Source organism: Medicago truncatula, chromosome 5 (assembly GCF_003473485.1).
Source record: "Medicago truncatula cultivar Jemalong A17 chromosome 5, MtrunA17r5.0-ANR, whole genome shotgun sequence".
Classification (NCBI taxonomy): domain Eukaryota; kingdom Viridiplantae; phylum Streptophyta; class Magnoliopsida; order Fabales; family Fabaceae; genus Medicago; species Medicago truncatula.
The window spans coordinates 42,907,583-42,925,153 of NC_053046.1; the positions used below are offsets into that span (position 1 = coordinate 42,907,583).

Sequence of the window (17,571 nt, forward strand, 5' to 3'; positions counted from 1 at the left end):
ATCGTATGTTAATTGTCTTTCTCTTTCGTTCTCTTATTTAATCTTTTGTTACTAGTTGTTGTGCTAACATTTGTAATAGAATTATATGAAGTTAGCATGAGTGTGGTATGTGGAACTTCTCTATCAGAGAATAGTTCTTTTCCCCTTTTCTCTTCATTGATAATTACACATTTAGGTTTGTATTTGAGTTATCATCATTAGTTTAATGACAATGTGAAATGTGGTTGAAAAACAAACACTTGTTATAAGCAATTAGTTCAATGTTGTGAACTAACGCCACAGTGGAGCCCTAAAATCTTAATCCAATAGTAACTTAAATATTCCAACCACATTATGCCATTCAATTTTACTATGCCAATAGGATTGTCTTAAATTAAAAATACATATTCTTCTATTAGGTACTTCATAACTTTACTATTTCCGTAGAAACCTTAAATATTGAAATGTCAAGTACCTTAAATATTATTTCTTCATGTGCAAAACCATTGCCTATGTAATTCAGCTTTTTAGTTAAATTGTAAATGGTCCTTATGCATTATGTAGAGCAAAGTAGCCCAAACAATTGATATCAGTAGAGGAACCAAAATAGCCCTCAGCTAAATACAAGATTCAACTCTTATCAGGGTGTATACACCGCCAAGAGTCATCTGCAGTTAGATCATTTTTTTTACTCAGTTGCGAGTACAATTCCACGTTCTGTATTATTTAGGTTCATGTGTGTCCAATCAATTATAATAATACATCAAATATTGTAACCAAGGTTTCACTACCATTGTGGATGCAATACAATTTTACAAGTTACAATGCGTTTCTATCCATTTTGGGGTGATCGCCCCAAATGGATTCACCATTTCCTCATTCTCTTTAGGGTACACCCTCTCCCTTTCACAAAGCATTTGTATCAATGATGCATGGTTGATCCAACTCGAGGGAGAAGCACAATTTGCTGTGACCCAAATGTCATTTGCTAGGAGACGACCAACATTGACTGGCTCACCCTTAAGGATTGCAGTCAGTAAGTTAGCTTTTAGAATGGTCAAGTCTGATCTATTTGAACATGGGAGCAAGGTGCGCAAAACAAACATTGCCCATACTTTAGCAACGGGAGTGAGGTCACACGTGCGAAGTTTTGCTGGTGTTCCATCTTTGTTCCTAACCCAATCAGCCTCGGGCCTACACAAAGTACTACGAATCTCCTGATGATCAACGTTAGAACCCTTGGCCTTTCTTGCTTCAAATGAACACTTCTCATAGTTCTCAAGCCTAAACATTTGATTGATAATTTTATCATGAAATGGAACCTTCTTCCCTCTGACAAAACTAGTGAATTTCATTCGATCATTCTTAGCAGGACCCTGATATGCATTTGCAAAGAACTCTTTAGCTATTGTCGTACTAGCATCTTTTGCAAACGATGTCAATTCCACCCATCCTCTGGATTCTATCATTTTATGAATACACGAGAATTTGCTCCCTTCCAACTGGAAATTGTTTTCTCCCACAAACTTTTTGTTGGCCAGAAACTCAGAATAACGCTTTTGATGAACCAATGATGTGAAGTGGAATTTGTCAAAGTCACTAGATGATGCGTTCGTGGCAAACTTTTTCCTCTTTGGTTCGTTTTGTGTTGCCATTTGTTCCTATAAAAACAATCAACAACAAATTGAACCATGCATAGTATCCACTATCACAAATTAAAAATATGTAGAATTTCATCACACTCAGGAATCAAGAACAATAATCTTAAAACAATAACACTGCGTTTTTACTATTTTAATTTACTCCAACAAATTCAACAATAAGTAACAATAATCCCTTATACAAGAAAAACACTTCAAAATCTTTGTTCTAGGCTCCTCTTCAATGTTTGTCCACTCAAATCATATGACATGAAGACAAATCACAACTCCACATTGCAACCTTCAACCATGGCTTTAAATACATTTTATGGGGCACAACTCCATCCAAAGTTCTTGAATTCACTAAGCTATTATTCAAATTAACACCAATAATTCAAGATGTCATACCTGCACATTTGATAGAGGGACAGAAACGTTGTCCGTCACAATGATCTCCTCTGACATATGAATATTGTCATTCTCTTGCCGTACCTCTACTATAGGTGGATGTCTAGCTGCTACTGCTGCACGCTCCCTACATGTAATCGGATGTCTATGTCTAGAATGGGAAGCATCAATTGTAGCTCCTCTAGTTTGTGTCATAACTGATAAGAAATTATTAACTATAATTATGATAATAAATGTAAAATTGCATAAATAAGTCTAATAAAAAAATTAAGGAAACCAAGAACAATATTTTTTTAGTTTAGATTATAAAAGGATCAAGACATAAAGATGGAAACCTTGTCTAATAATTTTTTTTTTAAGGAACAACATTAAAAATTAAGGAGTACTTTTTATATTTGATGATGCACCTTGAGCATTCTTGCTCCTTTTGTTGGGTGGTTCATTTGTTTGCAAAGTATTAGGCTCCATAGTGTCATTGTCAATCTCATATTCACTCTCTTCATCTCTGATTTCAAAGTTAGTAATCAAAGGAATACCAAGAGCCTCAATATTCTTCTTCATTGATTTCTCCAATAACTCACTTTTTCTCACCCCATATGCATTTTTGCTATCATTCACCCATTTCTCCTTCAACTTTCTCAGTTCACAAACTTCTAACTCCAATTCATTGTTCTTCTTTCTTAGCTCTCCAATGGTGTCTTTTTCAGCTAAGTTTGTTTTCTTAACTTCCTTCAATAACTTTTCATAATTATTTTGTGCTCTTTTCCCTTTTTCACACAGTTCCTCTCTTTTTCTCAAATCTTCCTCGGCTTGAAACCTTGTTTTTTTCTCCATTTCAACCTTCTCTTGAAGATCTATAATCTCATTTTCTAGTCTCTTATATCTACTCACTAAAATCCCTTCAATTCTATCAAATTCTTCTGTCAGAAATGCTGTTCGCAACACCGACACCAGTTCCTGAACGTTCATGCCTTCCAAGTGTGAACATGTGTGAACACATAAGCCATAAAGTCACCTTTTGTTGATATGTTTTCACATGGCAGTAATACATGTTTGACAAAAGGGTTTTGCAATTTACCATTCAGATTTTCGGTGCCAACATTGTCAACATAAATTGGTTGGCAGTTTGGCTATTATCTATGGTAATAAATGAAAATGGTTGAGGCATGGCTTTTACGGTCCTATAAATAGCATGTCCCTTGCACCATTCTACTCATCCCAAATCAGTAACAACACAAGAACAAGTAAAGCTTGTTTAGATAGTGAGAGAAAAAATATAGAGAGGAAAAATAGTTTCTCCTGTGAGGTTTCTCCTAGTTTGTGTTAGTTAGTATTCTCCTATTTATAAGAGAGAGTGGTATTTGTACTCTCCTTGTAGTTAGAGAGAGGTCCTGTAATTTCTTCCACTTAGTGAAAGTTCTCTACTCTTGCCCCGTGGTTTTTTCCCCTTATTTGTTGAGGGGTTTCCACGTAAAATATTGTGTGTTCAGTTCCTCTTTTCTCGTCTCTTATTTTAGCTGCGTGATAATATTTTGTTACTCTGGTACCTAACAGTGGTATCAGAGCCGCTGGTTCGTAGCTGTTATTCCGCTGTGATAAACTAGTGGAGTGGTAAGAAAAATCTTAGTATGCTCTGTGGTTGCGGTTTAAACTGATCTTCCACATCAGAAAAGAATTCTTATTATTCCGGTCTAGTTTGAAAGAAAAATATTTGGTGTAAAACCATGGCAGCGAAATTTGAGATAGAGAAGTTCAACGGGAGAAATTTTTCCCTATGGAAATTGAAGATAAGGGCAATTTTAAGAAAAGATAATTGTCTAGACGCAATAGATGGCAGACCTGCAGATATCACTGATGAAAAGTGGAAAGAGATGGATGATAATGCCGTTGCCAATTTGCACCTAGCAATGGCGGACTCGGTATTGTCAAGTATTGCTGAAAAGAAGACAGCAAAGGAGATCTGGGATACACTAATAAAATTGTACGAGGTCAAATCACTCCACAACAGAATATTCTTAAAGAGAAGGCTCTACACTCTTCGAATGGGTGAATCCACATCCGTAACGGATCACATCAACACCCTGAATACGCTATTTTCTCAACTCACGGCTTCTGATTTCAAAATAGCGGAAAATGAGCGTGCTGAACTTCTACTTCAGAGTTTACCAGATTCGTATGATCAACTCATCATCAACATTACAAATAATAACATAACTGATACTCTTCACTTTGATGATGTCGCCGGTGCAATCCTTGAAGAAGAATCCAGGCGCAAGAATAAGGAAGAAAGGTCAGAGAGTTCAAAGCAAGCAGAGGCTTTGACGATGACGAGAGGCAGATCAACGGAACGTGGCCCCAGTGGGAGTCAAAATCATGGTAGGTCAAAATCTCGAAGAAAGAAGAATATTAAATGCTACGGTTGTGGCATGAAAGGGCACGTAAAGAAGGAGTGTTGGAATATCAAGAAGAATGGAGAGAAGAATTCTGAAGCTTCAACATCTCAAGGATGTGTTGCAAGTACCTCAGATGACGGGGAAATCCTGTATAGCGAGGCAGCAACCAGTTCTAAAGGCGAAAGACGACTCAACGATGTCTGGATAATGGATTCAGGTGCAACATGGCACATGACTCCACACCGAGATTGGTTTTTCTCTTATGAGCCTATCTCAGAAGGATCTGTGTACATGGGAAATGATCATGCCTTAGAAATTGCTGGAGTCGGTACTATCAGATTAAAGATGCATGATGGTACTGTTAGAAAAATACAAGGAGTGCGTCATGTAAAGGGGTTGAAGAAGAATTTATTGTCTGTTGGACAATTGGATGATCTCGGGTGTAAGATCCACACTGAAAGTGGAATCTTGAAAGTAGTGAAAGGCAATCTTGTGGTGATGAAAGCAGAAAAGATCACAAGTAATCTATACATGCTTCTGGGAGATACGTTGCAAGAGGCCGATGCATCAGTTGCAGCATCAAGCCAAGAAGAAACAACGATGATGTGGCATCAAAGACTAGGCCATATGTCAGAACGTGGCTTGAAAGTCCTTGCGGAACGCAATCTCCTTCACGGGCTCAAGGCAGTAAATTTACCATTTTGTGAGCACTGTGTGATAAGCAAGCAACATAGATTGAAGTTTGCTAGAGTAACTACTAGAAGCAAACACATACTAGACTTGATACATTCTGATGTGTGGGAGTCACCAGAAATATCTCTAGGAGGAGCAAGATATTTTGTGTCATTCATTGATGACTATTCCAGAAGATTATGGGTGTACCCAATCAAGAAGAAGTCGGATGTGTTTCCAGTATTCAAGGCATTCAAAGCACAAATAGAGCTTGAAACTAGGAAGAAAATTAAGTGCTTGAGGACAGATAATGGAGGAGAATATATAGATGGCGAGTTTCTAGCATTTTGTAAACAAGAGGGTATTGTAAGGCAATTCACGGTTGCACATACACCTCAGCAGAATGGTGTGGCAGAGCGGATGAATAGAACTCTCCTAGAAAGAACAAGAGCTATGCTGAAAACAGCGGGAATGGCCAAGTCGTTCTGGGCAGAAGCAGTGAAAACCGCCTGTTATGTAATAAATCGCTCACCATCAACGGCGATTGATTTGAAGACACCAATGGAGATGTGGAAAGGAAAGCCAGTAGATTATTCTTCTCTGCATGTTTTTGGTTGTCCTGTGTACGTGATGTACAACTCCCAAGAAAGAACGAAGTTGGACCCAAAGTCCAGGAAATGTATCTTCTTGGGTTATGCTGACAATGTTAAGGGGTATCGCCTGTGGGATCCCACTGCCCGCAAGGTTGTTGTTAGCAGGGATGTAGTCTTTGCAGAAAATGAACTGCAAAGTGAGCAGAAAAATGACAGCACTTCTAAAGAGACTGCTATAGTGCAGATGGAAGAAAAATCCAAAGAAAGTGATTCTTCTGAAGCTGAATCGGTGCACGAAGAACAAGAACCAGATGATGTCAATGATGGTGTTCGTCGATCAACGCGTCAGACGCAGAAACCGTCTTGGCAATCAGACTATGTTATGACAAGCCATGATGCATATTGTCTTATAACTGAAGAAGGTGAACCGTCAACTTTTCATGAGGCGTTGAATGGTTCGGATGCTTCTCAATGGATGACAGCAATGCATGAAGAAATGGAGGCCTTACATAGGAACAAGACATGGGAGCTTGTTGAACTTCCAAAGGGTCGGAAAGCCATTGGAAACAAATGGGTATACAAGATCAAACGTGATGGCAATGATCAAGTGGAACGGTATCGTGCAAGACTGGTTGTAAAAGGATATGCTCAGAAAGAAGGTATTGACTTCAATGAGATATTTTCTCCGGTTGTCAGACTTACTACTATCAGAGTAGTGTTGGCGATGTGTGCTGCGTTGGATTTACATCTTGAACAGCTAGATGTAAAGACTGCTTTTCTTCATGGAGAACTTGAAGAAGAAATTTATATGCTCCAACCGGAAGGATTTAAGGAACAAGGAAAAGAAAACTTGGTTTGCAGGTTGACCAAATCTCTGTACGGTCTAAAGCAGGCGCCCAGATGTTGGTACAAGAGATTTGATTCTTTCATAATTAGCCTCGATTACAGCAGACTTAGTTCAGACCATTGTACGTACTACAAAAGGTTTGATGGTAATGATTTTATCATTTTGCTGTTGTATGTGGATGACATGTTGGTGGTAGGCCCCAACAAAGATCGAGTCCAGGAATTGAAGGCACAGTTGGCTAGGGAGTTCGATATGAAAGACTTGGGACCAGCAAACAAGATTTTAGGGATGCAAATTCACCGAGACAGAAAAGACATGAAGATTTGGCTTTCTCAAAAGAATTATCTAAGGAAAGTCTTGCGCCGCTTCAACATGCAAGACTGTAAGCCAATCTCTACCCCACTTCCTGTGAATTTTAAATTATCCTCAGGTATGAGTCCTAGCAATGAAGCGGAGAGGATGGAAATGTCTCGAGTACCGTATGCATCGGCGGTGGGAAGCCTTATGTATGCCATGATATGTACAAGACCAGACATTGCACAAGCAGTGGGAGTGGTTAGTCGGTTTATGGCGGATCCGGGTAAAGAGCATTGGAATGCTGTTAAGAGAATCATGAGGTACATTAAAGGAACCTCAGGTGTTGCGGTATGTTTCGGAGGATCAGAGTTAACTGTCAGGGGTTATGTTGATTCAGATTTTGCAGGTGATCATGATAAAAGAAAATCTACTACTGGTTATGTGTTCACGCTTGCAGGAGGAGCAGTAAGTTGGTTGTCCAAGTTACAAACGGTTGTAGCTCTGTCAACGACAGAAGCGGAGTACATGGCAGCTACTCAAGCATGCAAGGAAGCTATTTGGATGCAAAGGTTAATGGAGGAACTCGGGCACAAGCAGGAACAAATTACTGTGTATTGTGACAGTCAGAGTGCCTTGCATATTGCAAGGAATCCAGCTTTTCATTCAAGGACGAAACACATAGGCGTTCAATATCATTTTGTTCGCGAAGTAGTAGAGGAGGGAAGTGTGGACATGCAGAAGATTCACACCAATGATAATCTAGCAGATGTAATGACAAAGCCGATCAACGCTGATAAGTTTGTATGGTGTCGATCCTCGTATGGCCTATTGGAAACGTAGCAACTGGAGTTGGCAAGGTAGAGAGATTTTGGAAGCTCACAAAAGTGACTTTAAGTGGGAGATTGTGAACATGTGTGAACACATAAGCCATAAAGTCACCTTTTGTTGATATGTTTTCACATGGCAGTAATACATGTTTGACAAAAGGGTTTTGCAATTTACCATTCAGATTTTCGGTGCCAACATTGTCAACATAAATTGGTTGGCAGTTTGGCTATTATCTATGGTAATAAATGAAAATGGTTGAGGCATGGCTTTTACGGTCCTATAAATAGCATGTCCCTTGCACCATTCTACTCATCCCAAATCAGTAACAACACAAGAACAAGTAAAGCTTGTTTAGATAGTGAGAGAAAAAATATAGAGAGGAAAAATAGTTTCTCCTGTGAGGTTTCTCCTAGTTTGTGTTAGTTAGTATTCTCCTATTTATAAGAGAGAGTGGTATTTGTACTCTCCTTGTAGTTAGAGAGAGGTCCTGTAATTTCTTCCACTTAGTGAAAGTTCTCTACTCTTGCCCCGTGGTTTTTTCCCCTTATTTGTTGAGGGGTTTCCACGTAAAATATTGTGTGTTCAGTTCCTCTTTTCTCGTCTCTTATTTTAGCTGCGTGATAATATTTTGTTACTCTGGTACCTAACACCAAGTTCATACGTCACTTTGAAAGAAAAGAGATTTAGCGGAAAATAGTGGGAATAACTGAGGTAGCTAGAGAACAACCACAAGAAATGTTTTTTTTTTTTTTTTTGAGACCACAAGAAATGTATTGTGTTGTATTTGTTTACGTAACATACAACAAATATATATAAAAGGACTTGTGATTGAGTTAGTGTCTCAATGCCTTGAACAAAAGGTATATAAACATAAAATAAATATTGCATTTATGTCTTACACGGCAAAAAAATATATAAAAAAATTAACTTTTCACATCCACAAACCATACCCCCCTTGTATGTATACCCACCGAATATCAAAGAAATGAGATGAGGATATTTACCCTAATGATAAATATGATTCAATTTTTATAAAAGGAGATGTAGATCATATTTTAAATAAAATGAGATAAAGATATTTGATGTTTTTGCGATCAAAAGAATAACAGATTATAAAAATAAAGATGAAGTAAATATGATTTTTCTTTGATATGGATAAACCATCCTTATTCATCAAAGGATAATGTAGAAAAAAACATAAATAAAAGTTAACTATTTGTAATAAACTGTGTATACCTCTCCTTTGAAAATGAAATTAATTTTTCTGTTGTTGATGTTCAAATAATACAATTTATTAAAAATATGTTTTTATCTCTTTTTTTTATTTGGAATATATATTTATCTCTATCTCTCCTTTATATTTATTGTAATATGTATTTCATAAGTGAAACGATATTTGAACATTTATTTACTGACAACTTTTGTGACAATTTTTTCTCTCATACTTATAATATTTTTTACTTTATTTCTCTATTATTTTGGTTTCCGTGTAAATACCTATTTTTTCTTTGTAAATTATGATTATCACATAAATTGTCAATCAAATTGGTTGTTCAGATAACACTCATTATTTCATAAATACATAAAATCAAAGGACAAATGTATTTGTTATCAAAATCTTGATGTAAAAATATTGTTTTTCATTTCTAATTTTGCTGTCTCCTCTTTGTCTTATTTTTTATCCACGCCCTGTTCCTGTTGCAACCAAATCAACTTTAATGCAATTATTCCATGATTTTAATCAAGATTGATTTCTTGAATTTGGTAATAAGTTGTGGAACATAGCATATCAAAAGATGGAGAAAGTCTTGCTTGAATACAAGTTTTTGGACACATCACTTAGACGTGCGCACATAAAAATATATTTTATTTAAGAAATAAATGTTATTTAATTATTTTCTCTCTCTACTTTTTTTCAATTATGTATTTGTGCATAAATTTAATGTTCAAATACTTGTGTCTAAGTAAGACCATCCACAATGCAGCACCCCATTTAGATGTTTAGATGGGTCCCGACTGTACAAGACATTCGTTTTATAATTAATATGTAATAAGCACCCAATCTCTCCAACCCAGCACCTCAAAATAATTATTAATTGGGTCCCAGCAATAAGTATATATCATTGCATTTTAACAATAATTTTTATACGCATTCATAATTATATAATTTTAAAATATTGAAATAATTTAATTATACATTATTAAAAAAACGAACATTTTTATTTTATTTTTATTAATAATTCAAGAAAAAGTTACAACTTAAAAAAACAATATAACATGAATGATGAAAATTTGCATATTCTAAATAACAACTAATCTTGTTGACTATCACTCCTAAAACGTTGCCAAATATGCTCAACAAGATCATGTTGAAGTTAAAGTTGAAGATGAGTATATATCATTACATTTTAACAATAATTTTTATACTCATTCATAATTATATAATTTTAAAATATTGAAATAATTTAATTATAGATTATTAAAAAAACGAACATTTTTATTTTAATTTTATTAATAATTCAAGAAAAAGTTACAACTTAAAAAAACAATATAACATGAATGATGAAAATTTGCATATTCTAAATAACAACTAATCTTGTTGACTATCACTCCTAAAACGTTGTCAAATATGCTCAACAAGATCATGTTGAAGTTGAAGTTGAAGATGAGTTTGTCTATCTTGAATTTGTACTCTCCTTTGTAGGTACGAGGCAAGATTTGGTTGAGGACCATTACGTATTTCACTCCTTGCAACATCATTGTTGGAATGATCATAATTAAAATTACCAACATGTGTGTGTTGTTCGTCTTCTACAATCATATTATGCAATATGATACATGCATATAATATATGTTTAATTGTATTCATGTGCCAGTTACGTACCGGGCCACGTATAATTGTGAATTGAGATTGAAGAACTCCAAATGCACGCTCCACATCCTTTCTTGCTGCTTCTTGATGTTGGGCAAATAATTTTCTTTTATCAACTATTTATTTTTAGGGAATCAAATTCAACTATTATTTACAACTATTATATAATTATTTTTTAATATCAAAATAATACAATAATTAAATATATATATATAAAAATAGAATTAACTGCACATGTGGGACCCATGAATAATAGGAGAGAGAGGGTGCATATACAAGCACCCACCTTCATAAGCATCATATTCATGGTGTCACAAAGGGGTACGTATTTATAATGGTGCTTAATAGGGGAAGGACTCTCCATTGTAGACGGTCTAAGTATTTTTTCATAAGACGATGTGTTTTGTTTATGTTATTATCTTATGGGATTTGAGATTGGCTTTTTGTGGTAACGAAGAATTAATGCTTTCAAAAACAAGAGATTTAATTTTTAAAAAGGCAGAGACATTGGTAAAAAAAAAAATTAAAATCGCACGGGAATCTCAAATTTTTGTCCCTTTGCTTTCATTATTATCTTATGGGATTTGAAATTGGCTTTTCGTGGTAATGATGCATTCGTGCTTTAAAAAATAAAAGATTTGAATTTTTAAAAAGGCAGAGAGATTGGTAAATTAATTTTTTTTTTTAAATCATATGAGTATCTCAAATCTTTGTCACTTTGGATTTAGAAAGAGATTATGAGATCGATGTTAATTCTTAAATTTTATGATGTTTTAACATTTAGATGTACAATAGTCTTCGTAAAACTTTTGTAATGAGAGAGAGCGCAAGAATAATATGTTTTCTTATATGTCATAAGAGATGAATATAAATTGTGTTTGTGTGTGCACGCATGTGTATTTATATGTACGTGTGTTATATTACATAGTTTTTTTTTTATTACTTTATAGCAAATTGACTATCAAGTCGATCAAATTATTGAGATTATAAGAGTCTAACTGAGAACTTTTATATTCGTGGAATGCTAATCCAGATTATAATTGTCATTCCCTGTGTGCCAACCGCTTTGTTCCGACAAGGGGTCATGCTTCAACGAGTCACTACCAAGGCTGCCTAGATAGACTGGCGATGAAGGATGTGATGTGGAGATCGTACGATGATCACCGGGACGTTATGCCTTTTCAGGATATTTGTTGGTACTCTGGTTGGATCATGGTCGACACTACTACGAAGTTCCATCACTTGCCGGAGTGGGCGATGAGGTTGTACGGACGTGTGCATAACATTCTGAGGCTTCCAACAGACGTGGAACCTTTTGAGCTAGATGAGATAGCCCAGACTTACATAGATTTTATTATCCATGTTATTATGTTGGCTGATCTGTGGAGGACTACATGGAGATACATTTTTTTTGTTCTCTCGTGTCTCTCATTCGTTGATGAACCATCCAATTAAGGTTGTTGAGAAGCCACCTCCTATGCCTCCTAATATAGGAGCATTCCGGGCCACTCTAGATTATGCATAAGATTTACGGCATTATGGAGGAGGCGTTGTGTGAAGGCGAACCACATCCATACTACCACATCATGTTTAGAAGGATCCAGGAGGAGATGCATCCATGGAACGAGCTAGAGATTTCCCGGAGGAGGATAAGGAGGGATAGGAGGAGGGAGAACCTGAGTCTGAAGGAGGGTGGATAATGGTTGATGGTTTTTTAGTGTTTTTTTATTGCATATTTTTAGTTTTTTTTATCACATTCACGTATTCGACATTTGTGTTATTTTGGAATTGATTTTGATTTTGTGTTATTTTGAAGAAAAAAAATATTTTGATTTTGATTCAATGAACAATTTGATTGAATGATTGAAATAATGAATGTTGTGAATGAATGTAGCAATAGTCGATGATTAATATTGTGAAGAATGCACGTTTAGGTGTTTAGGTACTTAAAAAAAACAGCAATTTTGTCAAGAATTCTTTTTATGTTATCAGAACTGAAACCAAGTTAACTCACGTTAGGACGCTGGGTACGGAGCATGAGTTACATTGGGTTATTTTTTGAAGTTTGAGGTGGAATGAGCAAAATGGAAAGGAGAATAGCATTTTTAATTGTAAAACGTTGATGGGCTTTTATATCTTACCCACAGCCCAAAAGCCCCAAAAAAAAATAACACAACAGTGCTGTAAATTGTTTCCTTCATCAAAACGACGTCACTTCAATCTATCCATAGGGGTTAGAAGGCTTTGAAACCCTTGCTCTCTCCTTTTCATTCCGTCACTCTTTCTCTCAGAATAGAAGCAATGAATCTGTCATTTCTAAAATCGTCATTTGTTTTCAAAATGCAACATTTAGAAGAGATGGGTTTGCAAAAATTGCTCATTTAGCTTCTTCAGTTAAATAATTTTATGCATTTCCCTTGAAATTTTGATAGGAAATTATTTTAAATTTATCTTCTTTCAGATCTTGTTGGAAGCAATGGTACCTGTATTTTTCAGTTAGCTGGTTTTCTATTGTGATTCTGTATTAACTTTTCTATATATATATATTGTCAAAGTAGTTACTATTGTGCATATATTTAATTCACTTAAACATATTTTTGGCCCCTAACTTTGAACTAGCTGTGATTTTGACCTTTTATTAAAAAAAGAAAATCACATCTTCCTGAAGTTTCCCAAAATCGCAATTAGTACAAACTTAGGATGTCAAAAGTGCATTTAAGTTTGATTTTTATCAATAAAAAAATTGTTATCTTTAACCATGTCACAAGGTGACAGGTTAAGAATATACATTCCTCAGAAGACATGCATTGATTCATAAACGACTGATAATTTATTTCTTAAATTGTTTCATTTGAATGACAGTGAAATTTCTATGGAATTTTCAATCTTGAGTGTTCAATGTATGAATTTTCATTTTCAATACCTACACAACAGGTTAAACACAATCAATCAGTTGCACAAAAAAAAGCTTAAAACATGTTACAGTCAAAAGCTACAAAGTGTTTGGATATGCGTCAATTGTGCAAATATGCACGTTCATAGCCTTTTCCACCGTGATAACAAGAAGCTACAAAGTGTAACTTCACTAAAAACGCACATTCGCAATGTGTAAACAAACACAACATTAGTCTTTTGTAGTATCTAATAAAGGGTGCTGGCGTACCTTAAATTACATTACAGCAACACAAACTACACTATGATCACATTGCACATTTATTACTGTTAGCAAAGCAGGAGAACCAAGATTCTCTCTTACATAACAAACAAGGACCCTCACATTTAAATAACTCAATTCTGAATTTCCAAACATAAAACTGCAAACAATTTTTTCAAGCCTATACTCTAGATAACATAATCATAAAACTCAGAAATATGTGCAACATGGTCCATAGTGTGGCTAGGAATCTTATCAAGTTTAATAGGATTATTCTTCCCTCCAATCAATTTTGCCGGATTCCCAACCACCGTAGTCCTTGGAGGAACTTCCTTGATCACAACTGAACCGGCACCAATTTTAGCACCATCACCAATCTTAATATTCCCCAAAATACAAGTTCCAGCGCCTATAAGCACCCCGTCACCAATCTTTGGATGCCTATCGCCATGAGCCTTACCGGTCCCTCCCAACGTCACACCGTGCAAAATGGACACATCATTTCCAATAACAGCAGTTTCACCAACCACAATCCCAGTTGCATGATCAAGCAAAATCCCACTTCCAATCTTAGCTCCAGGATGAATATCAACTCCAAAAACTTCCGAAACGCGATTCTGAATCATAACAGCCAAAATCTTCCTTCCATTTGACCACAAATTATGAGCTACCCTATGAGCTTGACATGCTAAAAATCCTTTGAAATTCAAGAAACAATGAACATGACTTATACAAGCAGGGTCTCTTTCATTAACTGCTTTTAGATCATTTTTCATAGCATACATAATTTCTTTATCAGATTCCAAAATTCTAACAAAAAGATCAGAAAGTGTTGTACTAGGAAGACTTACACTGCTTAATTTAACAGCAAGGTGATTAGCCAAAGCAGTTTCCAATGTTTTTTGTGACAAGATTGAAACATAATAGTAACTAGACAAAATTGGTTCAACAATGACATCAACTTTAGCTTCTTCCTGCATCTTCATCCACACATAATTTTCATCCTCAACCTTTTCGGATTGTTCCACAACTGAACTTGTATGCAAGGTGTTGATCCCATATCTGGAACTTGGTGTGAAGAATTTTTCACATGAATGATCATCATGAGGTAAAAGATTCTTTGAATTAGTATCAACAGGAGAAGAAACAGACATGAAGTGATGAGATTGAGATTTAAGGTGGCTAAGAGAAAGAAGTGACCATTTTTTTGGTGTTGGATTGACAAAGAAATTGAGTAATCGTCCTCTCTTCATGGTAATAACTTTGTTTGATTGAAGATCTAAGAAAATTAGTCAAAGATTAACACTCAGCAGAAAGCACATTATAGTCCTATAGTGTTTCATTTCATTGTATATAGTATAATATAATATCCTTATCTTTCAAAAAAATAAGAATAATATCCTTAGATCCTTCAAAAAAAGAATAATATCCTTAGTTATCAAAAAAGAAGATTATATATATATATATATATATATATATATATATATATATATATATATATATATAGCATAATATAAGACCTTAGATGGAATGAAATATCAATCCTTTTTTTTTTATTGAACCTACCATTATATGCACGATATGTATTTGTGGATTCAATTATTGTTTTTTAATTAATAATTAATAATAAGATTGCATCAGACAAAATAATGTTTTGAAAAATGGAGACTGATTAATTAATAAATTAAATAATAATTTTGATAAAGGTGAGGTATATTGGGTTGGCCTAGTGGTATTGAGTTGGAACATTGGAGTGTGCTCCACCTCAAGGTATCATGTTCGATTCTCTCTCGTGTTAATTTGAGTGAGCTAATATAGCTTCTTCAACAAAAAAAAATTGATATTGTTTTATTTTAACGATAGAATGAAATTTATATAATTAATATTATATTGGTATATATTATCTCTACTTTTTTTTTTAAAAGAATATATTTTTTTTGAACAATAAAAAATGGAATATAATAGCAACGCAAGAGAATTCTCAAGCACAAGGTGTGCTCAGAGAACGCTCAGAAATACACAGTTACAAGGTCAAAGGAAAAAAGAAAAAATATGGGTTAGCCAATGCTCATACAAACAAAAGGGTTTGACCACCAGATATGAAAATTAGGCCAATAGAAATATTAAACTTCTTCATCCACCAAAAAGAGTGTAATTTGACTTTCTCTACAAAATGATGGATGGTATTCTCTGTATTTTTTAAGACCTGTTATTTCTTTCATTCCACATAACCAAATTAGTTGCATAAAAGAACGACAAGTACTCGACCCATCTATGGAGTGAACAAACTGATAAAAATGCTCCGACACTCGATAGGGCTCGACTGAAGATATCCCCAACGAGGACCGAATATTGCCCCAAACAGCTGCAGAGTACGGACAAGATACAAACAAATGTTGAATAGTCTCGATATCGCCGCAGCCTGCCACGCAAGTGTTGTTACCGAGAGGAATAACACCACGAGCGAACAAGTTATCCTTCATCGACAATCTATTCTGGAGGAGGCGCCACGCAAACACAGACCTTCAAGAAATCCTGTCTATGCCAAATTAAATCTAATACTGCTTCTGTTGTCTGATCTGGCTGACTGGTAAATATATGTACTAAAAGAAAATGTCCATAATCATCTCTACTAAATATATGTGCTATAAAAAACAAAACAAAGTTTTCTATTTGTTGTGAAAGGAAAAGTCCAGCTTTTGCATCATTGACATTGAGTCAATTATCCGTCGGCGTCAATACTCATTCCCTCTATGTAACTGATGACATCATTTCAATAATTTAATTTAATATTTAATATATTCTTTGCCCATCTCAATATATTCTCTAAACGGTAGTGGTAGATACACGCAAGTTTCTTTATATATTCCTGCCATTGCGACAATGGGTATTTTGTGTTCAGCTGTCATTTGTTTCTTATTTTGTATTTTTTATGTTCTGAGATACTATACATATTTTTTCAATGACACCAAAATATAAGATTTTTACGGATAAATTTGTTTGAGTATAATTGGAAGTGAAAATGACACCCCAAAATTATGTAATCATTTTATCCTTCATGAAGGCGGTCCTCCACCACAAGAAGCAGAATCAGTCGGTTTACGGGACGCCATTATTTTATTTGGCTCGGATGGTTGGGAGGGACTATTAGATGTGCACATTTAACTAAATTGTAAACTAGCGGTTGACATCATATGTGATAGGAATAACAATCAAGCGGAATTTAGCAATATCATAGCTGATTGTAAGTCAATTTTACAACAATTTCCAGAGATAAGGATAAATTTTGTTACAAAACAAGTTAATGTTGTCGCTCATAGCTTAACAAAGGTGTCAAGCAGGGCCGGCCCTAGAGATTAAGAGGCCTAAAACTAAAATTTTAATATGGCCTTTAAAAATATATTTTTCTAACATAATATTTTATATAAAATCAATTTTATGGAGATCAAAATTTGAATTCATGACCAAGAGTAATTTAGGCATTTTTAGTAATCAGTTATATTATGCAAATGTCTGTAATTTATCTATCATATAATATACTTATAACCATATTAAATTTTTAGAGGCCTTTTTTTTCACCCATAATTTTGAGGCCTAAAGCCCTTGCTTGACCCTTAGGTCGGCCCTGGTGTCAAGATTGCATGCTCGTCATCAAGTTTTTGATTTGATTTCATCTTGTATTACAAACATTACGATGAATGAAATGATGAGTTTTTTATCGTAAAAAAAACTAGTAGTATAATGAGAGTGTTTCTACATTGTATTTTCACTGTCTTAACCTTTGATTCATTGCTAAACTTTCATTAAAGAAATTGTTTATCGTTTAAAAAACAAAACTAGCATCATAAAAAAATAGTCATTTTGTTCATGATTACTATTATATAAGAC

At 34.8% G+C, this 17,571-nt stretch overlaps 2 protein-coding genes across 3 annotated transcripts; both read right to left on the minus strand.

Annotated features, from left to right (window-relative positions):
* Window positions 1–675: 675 nt before the first annotated feature.
* Window positions 676–8,405, minus strand: LOC11442511 (uncharacterized). Of its 2 annotated transcripts, XM_024783386.2 has the most exons (4): window positions 7,742–8,405; window positions 2,414–3,015; window positions 2,028–2,224; window positions 676–1,640 (listed from the first exon to the last, which is right to left on the minus strand). In XM_024783386.2, exons 2-4 carry the CDS (start codon window positions 2,994–2,996, stop codon window positions 792–794), a joined length of 1,629 nt encoding a protein of 542 aa, XP_024639154.1. In that variant the 5' UTR covers window positions 2,997–3,015; window positions 7,742–8,405; the 3' UTR covers window positions 676–791. The 2 variants fall into 2 exon arrangements, with proteins under 2 accessions (XP_024639154.1, XP_024639156.2); XM_024783388.2 differs by lacking the exon at window positions 7,742–8,405 and having other exon boundaries at window positions 2,435–3,760.
* Window positions 8,406–13,636: 5,231 nt separating this feature from the next.
* LOC11436677 (serine acetyltransferase 1, chloroplastic) lies at window positions 13,637–15,101 on the minus strand. Its single transcript, XM_003617739.4, has one exon. It carries the CDS (start codon window positions 14,934–14,936, stop codon window positions 13,872–13,874), a length of 1,065 nt encoding a protein of 354 aa, XP_003617787.3. The 5' UTR covers window positions 14,937–15,101; the 3' UTR covers window positions 13,637–13,871.
* Window positions 15,102–17,571: the final 2,470 nt, after the last annotated feature.